General features: G+C 37.7%; 1 protein-coding gene across 1 annotated transcript in view; it reads left to right on the top strand.

Annotated features, from left to right (window-relative positions):
• CPSF2 (cleavage and polyadenylation specific factor 2) overlaps window positions 1-5,760 on the top strand; it is a 41,531-nt gene extending 35,771 nt beyond the window's left edge. The window contains exons 13-16 of the mRNA XM_007987628.3: window positions 759-984; window positions 2,076-2,375; window positions 4,184-4,318; window positions 4,727-5,760. Coding sequence (XP_007985819.1) covers window positions 759-984; window positions 2,076-2,375; window positions 4,184-4,318; window positions 4,727-4,819 — 754 coding nt within the window. The 3' untranslated portion in view covers window positions 4,820-5,760. The remainder of the gene's footprint in view (window positions 1-758; window positions 985-2,075; window positions 2,376-4,183; window positions 4,319-4,726) is intronic.
• Window positions 5,761-6,000: the final 240 nt, after the last annotated feature.

Raw genomic sequence — 6,000 nt, forward strand, 5'->3', positions numbered from 1 at the left:
CCTTTTTAGTCTGTAAGCAGGTGAAAGGGAATAGTGTAACTCACAGTTTAATTTTTCTGAGTCACTGCTTGTTTCATAAAATATACTCCGTGACTTAAACATCTCTAAGACCCTAATATCTGGAAAATACTGTTGTGATCTGAAGTAGTTAGAAACCTTTTTCCCCCGCTTTCTACTTAGTTAAATAATACCAGTAAATGATCATTTTGGAATTTTTTTTAAGTCATTAGAGAACAAAGTGTTTTATTTGTCCAGTAATATCATTTAGTATATATTTTTGGGTGTAGATAAGATCTAAATAATACAGATAGGGCTGGGCACGGTGGCTGATGCCTGTAATCCCTGCACTTTGGTAGGCCAAGGTAGGCGGATCACTTGAGATCAGGAGTTTAAGACCAGCCTGGCCAACATGGTGAAATCTCATCTCTACTAAAAATGCAAAATTATCCCTGTGTGGTGGTGCACACCTATAATCCCAGTTACTTGGGAGGCTGAGGCAGGAGAATTGCTTGAACCTGGGAAGTAGAGGTTGCAGTGAGCAAAGATCATACTACTGCACTCTAGCCTGGGCAAAAGAGTGAGACCCAGTCTCAGAAAAAAATAAATAAATAAATAAATAAAAATAAACAAATCATACAGATACTATAACACATGTGTATTTCTCAAATCCTAGTGTTATATGTTATATACATGATACAAGCCATTTTTTTTTTAGAATTATGAGAAAAGTTACCTCGAATAATCATATCTAATTACAGAGCGCGGGTTACCTACATAGACTATGAAGGACGCTCTGATGGGGATTCCATTAAAAAAATCATTAATCAGATGAAACCACGACAGTTGATCATCGTCCATGGCCCACCAGAGGCCAGTCAGGATCTGGCAGAGTGCTGTCGCGCCTTTGGTGGGAAAGATATTAAAGTGTACATGCCAAAGCTGCATGAAACGGTTGATGCCACGAGTGAAACTCACATCTACCAGGTAAACATGCCAGGAGTTGCCAGTGAGTAGAAATAAGTACTTTTTGTGGCAGGTTAGGACAGGTAACATTAGAAATACAGAGATGTGTGAGACAGACAGACATGGATGGTCCCCTGCCCTAGCAGTCCTGATACTGTATGGGGCTTAGAACAAGGAAATACCATTTATCACGTTGTTGTGCCTCTGAGAAGAAGTATAGGATGCTATGAGAGTATTAAGAGGGGAAACCACGCACCTTTAGAGGTTTAGAAAAGGTTTCCTGCAGGAAGTGATAACTAATCCTAACTGATGTTTAGATGGGTTATCAGGACAGACAGAGTAGAAAAGTGGGGGAAGAGCATTCTAGGCAGAGGGAACTATATTTGCAAAAGTACAGAGGTAAGGAAAATGATTGTTTAAGAATTAAAAAGTTTTAGAAGAATTCCCGGATATCAAGGTTCTACTCCTAATTGGAACAAATGGAGATGGATGCCGAATATAGGACTAGCGCAGTAGAGAGATAAACTTTGTCTGGTAATGGGAGATGGTGTCAGTTTAAGGCTGGAGTGATGTCTATATCTGGAAGAAATGGATGTGCACATACCAGGCAGGAAATTTATTCTGGGCAGAGTAAGAAGAAGCAACCTTCCAAGAATATGGAGATGTGAAATTCTGAAAGGACAAGCAGTTCGGTACCTAGTGAAGTATGCCAAGTACTAGAGGATGGGACTGATCAGTGGTTCTCAACCTTGACTGCACATGAGAATCATCTGGGGAGCTTTGTGAGGGTCAGAGGGATTCAGTGTTCTGGTCTTAGTCTTACCAGTTATGTTAGAAACACTAGATATGAGGCTCTGATATACTTTTTGTTTTAATTGCCATGTGATTCCATTTTGTAGTCAGGGTTAAGAATCTCTGTTTTGGAAAGTAGGCAGGGGCCCAATGATCTGCAAGGTAATGAGGTCATTGCAGGTCATTGTGAGGCTCAGATGAGTGAAAGATTTTCCAATTTTAACATATTACCAGAGGCAGAAAGTGATAATAGGTTATATTTAATTTGTTAATCTGTATTCTGTGGGTTTTATTTCTCTCCCCCTCCTTTGCATATCTAGGTGAGATTAAAAGACTCACTTGTCAGCTCTCTTCAGTTTTGTAAGGCAAAAGATGCTGAATTAGCTTGGATAGATGGTGTCTTAGATATGAGAGTTTCCAAAGTGGACACAGGGGTTATTTTAGAAGAAGGAGAACTAAAGGATGATGGAGAAGACTCAGAGATGCAAGTGGACGCTCCCTCAGATTCTAGTGTTATAGCACAACAAAAGGCCATGAAAAGTCTATTCGGAGATGATGAAAAAGAAACAGGTGAAGAAAGTGAAATCATTCCTACTTTGGAACCCTTGCCACCTCATGAGGTAAAAAAAGCATGTGCTTTTTTGATTTCTTCCTGAATTTGTCATCCTTCTAGTTTTCGTGTCTTTTGGTTTCTTTTTTCCCCCTTCCAAAACTAAGTGGGTCTGTGGAACCTTTTATATTTTTAACCACTTAAAATATGTGTCAGCTGGGGGCAGTGACTCACGCCTGTAATCCCAGCACTCTGGGAGGCTGAGGTAGGAGAACTGCTTGAGGCCAGGAGCTCTAGATCAGCCTGATTAACGTAGTGACACCCTGTCAAAAACCTAGCTGGCATGGTGGCATGCGCCTGGAGTCTCAGCTAAGTAGGCTGAGGCAGGAGGATTGCTTGAGCTCAGGAGTTCAAGACTACAGTGAGCCACGATTGTGCCACTGCATCTAGCCTACATGATAGAGCGAGACCCTGTCTTGAACATAAAATATGTCTCACATTTGGGCTGATTTTGGAGTTTTTAAAAAAGAGAACTTGCAGCGTGCTTCTGCGTGTTTGTCTCTGTGTATATATCAATTCTATACAGCTAAGGAATGACATATCTTTAGCAAATCTTTTAAGGTACATAATTATTTCATGATTTGTTTTTTTGGTATGGATTTTTAAATTTTAAGTTTGATGATTGTGAAGATCACCTGCCTGCTTCCAGTCTGGAGATTTATAGTGTTCTAAGAAAGTCATACTGGTGTGTTTTTTGTTTTGTTTTGTGATGGAATCTTGCTCTGCTGCCCAGGATGGAGTGCAGTGGCATGATCTTGGCTCACTGCAACCTTTGCCTCCTGGGTTCAAGTGATTCTCCTGCCTCAGTCTCACAAGTAGCTGGGATTACAGGCATGAGCCACCAGGCCCAGCTAGTTTTTGTATTTTTAGTAGAAATGGGATTTTGCCGTGTTGGCCAGGCTGGTCTTGAATTCCTGACCTCAGGTGATCCACCCACCTCGGCCTCCCAAAGTGCTGGGATTACAGGTGTGGGCCACCGCCCCCAGCCAAAAGTCATACACTCCATTTTTTTAATGTTTCATTCAGTTCAAATAACTTTTGGTTTTGATATAGTTAGAAATCTTTAATTAAGTGTACATACAATTTAGTCTAGCATTTGCATATTCTTGAGAGGTATCTAGTTAACTAGCAAAGATTCTAGGTAATTAAACTTGGAAAAATACTAAAACTATGAATCTTACATGCATGTCAAGTGATGTCTTCAGCCCTACTATGAAATTAAGAATAGAGAGACAGCCTCTGTCGCTAGATTCCCTTCTAGTACAACCCTCAAAATTGGGAGGAGGAATTAGAATTTTTTTTCTTCTGTGCTAAAGCTAAAGCTCTTCAAAGTAATGTCAAAGCAGAAAGCAGCAGCATTAGGCAAGAACCACTTTCCTATCCATTGCATTTGCTCTGAGGAAAGAGGGACAGGGAAAATGGGATTAGGGAGGAATTGTCCTTTGAAGTAAGCAAATGACTGGGATCTAGAAAATGAAATTTTGGTTCAGTCCTGCCCATGGCACTCTAGTTAATCCCGTTAGGCAAGTGGGTGAGTGAAGAGCATAGCATTACCAAACGTCTCTGTTATGATGAGGCATGATTAACAAAACTGATTGTGAAACAGAAAATGTGAAGGGCGTTGTAATGTTAAATAATGGGGTAAAATGTAGAATAACAACTTGGAATGTGATTTGCAGTCTTGAAATGATCTGTCAGAGGACTTCAGGGAATAATAGAAAATCTCTTAGAGATCATGTAGTATTTTACTTTATTCAGTACAGTTGTATGTCTGGTGTTTTACTTGAAGTTATTCTTTCCCCTTTGACTTTACCTAAGGTTCCTGGACATCAGTCAGTTTTTATGAATGAACCAAGACTGTCAGACTTCAAGCAAGTTCTCTTACGGGAGGGGATTCAAGCTGAATTTGTAGGAGGTGTACTTGTTTGCAACAATCAAGTAGCAGTCCGCAGAGTAAGTGTGTTTTCAATAAGGGCTGAATTGAACACATACTTCTGATGTCTTGTCATTTTGAAATTCTGTAATTCTTGATTGGTATTTTCACAAAACTGAAGATCAGTAATTTATGTTCATGATCATGACCTCAAAGGCTTACAGAAGTCTTACTGACTTGAAGGCTTATGAAAGACTCTTGAAGAAATGGTATAAAATTTTATAGTAAATTTTAATTATTTGAATCCTCTGACATTTATGTGTCTATGTAAAATTCATGACTTCAGTATTATATCCATATGCTGTGAATCAGAGCAACCTGTGTCCTGACCAATCATAAAGTAATCTATTTCATATATTTCAGTTTTTATGTCTGCATATTAATGAATAGAAAATGTACTAAAGAATTTTTTTTTATTTGGTTTCTAGACGGAAACTGGACGCATTGGATTAGAAGGCTGCCTTTGTCAAGATTTTTATAGGATAAGAGACCTTTTATATGAACAATATGCCATTGTGTAAAAGACATGATGTCAAGAAGGATCTGCTTGACCTTTCTAAGAAAAAGGGATTCTTATCTTACTTTGAGCTTTTGATGTTTTGTTTTGTAACATACAGAAAGAATCTGCCAGAAAAACTTACATGTATTAGATTTTTAAAAATATAAATAGAGAACATTTTGCAAATGCTCAAATGAGCATTCTATCTTTTGGCTTTCAGAGTGATAGAGCTCCTAACAGGTGTACAGGCCCAAGAGTTGAAGGTGATTGGTTTTCTTTACAGACTCCTTGTTCTAGAAGGGCTTTTTACTTGAATAAAACAATGCAACTTAGCAAACCAATTCATGGCCTTAGAGAAACATTTTTGCATGAGTTCTTACAAACTGTTATATTTTCTGGAATGATAAGTGAGAATTATTTAGAAAAGACATGCTCAAAAAAAAAAAACAAAAACCTAAACTGATAGAACAGTTTTTTGAAGTTTATTTTTAAAAGCATATGTGCTCTGACTCTTTCCAGTTTGAATATGCAATTGTTTTCTGCCTATATTTCCCAGTGATTTACTCTAGGGTAAGGTACTACACATTTGGTTCAGAAATCAATTTTTATTTCTCCTATATCTTGTTTTATCAAGATTTTGTTGTGGCATTTCAATGTAAATTATAACACCATCATTTGAATATACATAATTCAAAAGAACTCCTTGATGCAGTATAGTCTTAAGGGTTCTGCATACCTTTTAGAAACATCTTAGCCATCAGTTAGGTCCTGTATTAAACTGTTTAGTGCTCTGTTTTTAAGAAAACAAATGTTGAACCTCACACTTTTATGTGGTGACAGCATAATTTAATTAAAAGGTGTAAATGTTTTCATCTCTTAAGCTTGCTCTCTCCTAAGGTCACCCAAGCAGTGGTTGGATTTTATACATTACTACTAAAATAATACTGAAGTTGGATAAGGTTATCCTTTCTGTGTTTGTGTCTTTCTTGTGACTAACCACCCTGATATAGTATAAACCACTGTGTTCAAGAGTAAAAACAATATATGCAATTTTCATTGAACTTAAGGAGTGAAAACCATGTAAACAATTGAAACTATTGTAATCCATTAATGCTTTTTAGTACCTTAATCATGGCAGACCTTGATGTTTATTTCTCAAATGGTTAAGCCCTCTTCTTTACACTTAGTTGTTTTTTTTTTTTT

Source organism: Chlorocebus sabaeus, chromosome 24 (genome assembly GCF_047675955.1).
Source record: "Chlorocebus sabaeus isolate Y175 chromosome 24, mChlSab1.0.hap1, whole genome shotgun sequence".
Taxonomy (NCBI): Eukaryota; Metazoa; Chordata; class Mammalia; order Primates; family Cercopithecidae; genus Chlorocebus; species Chlorocebus sabaeus.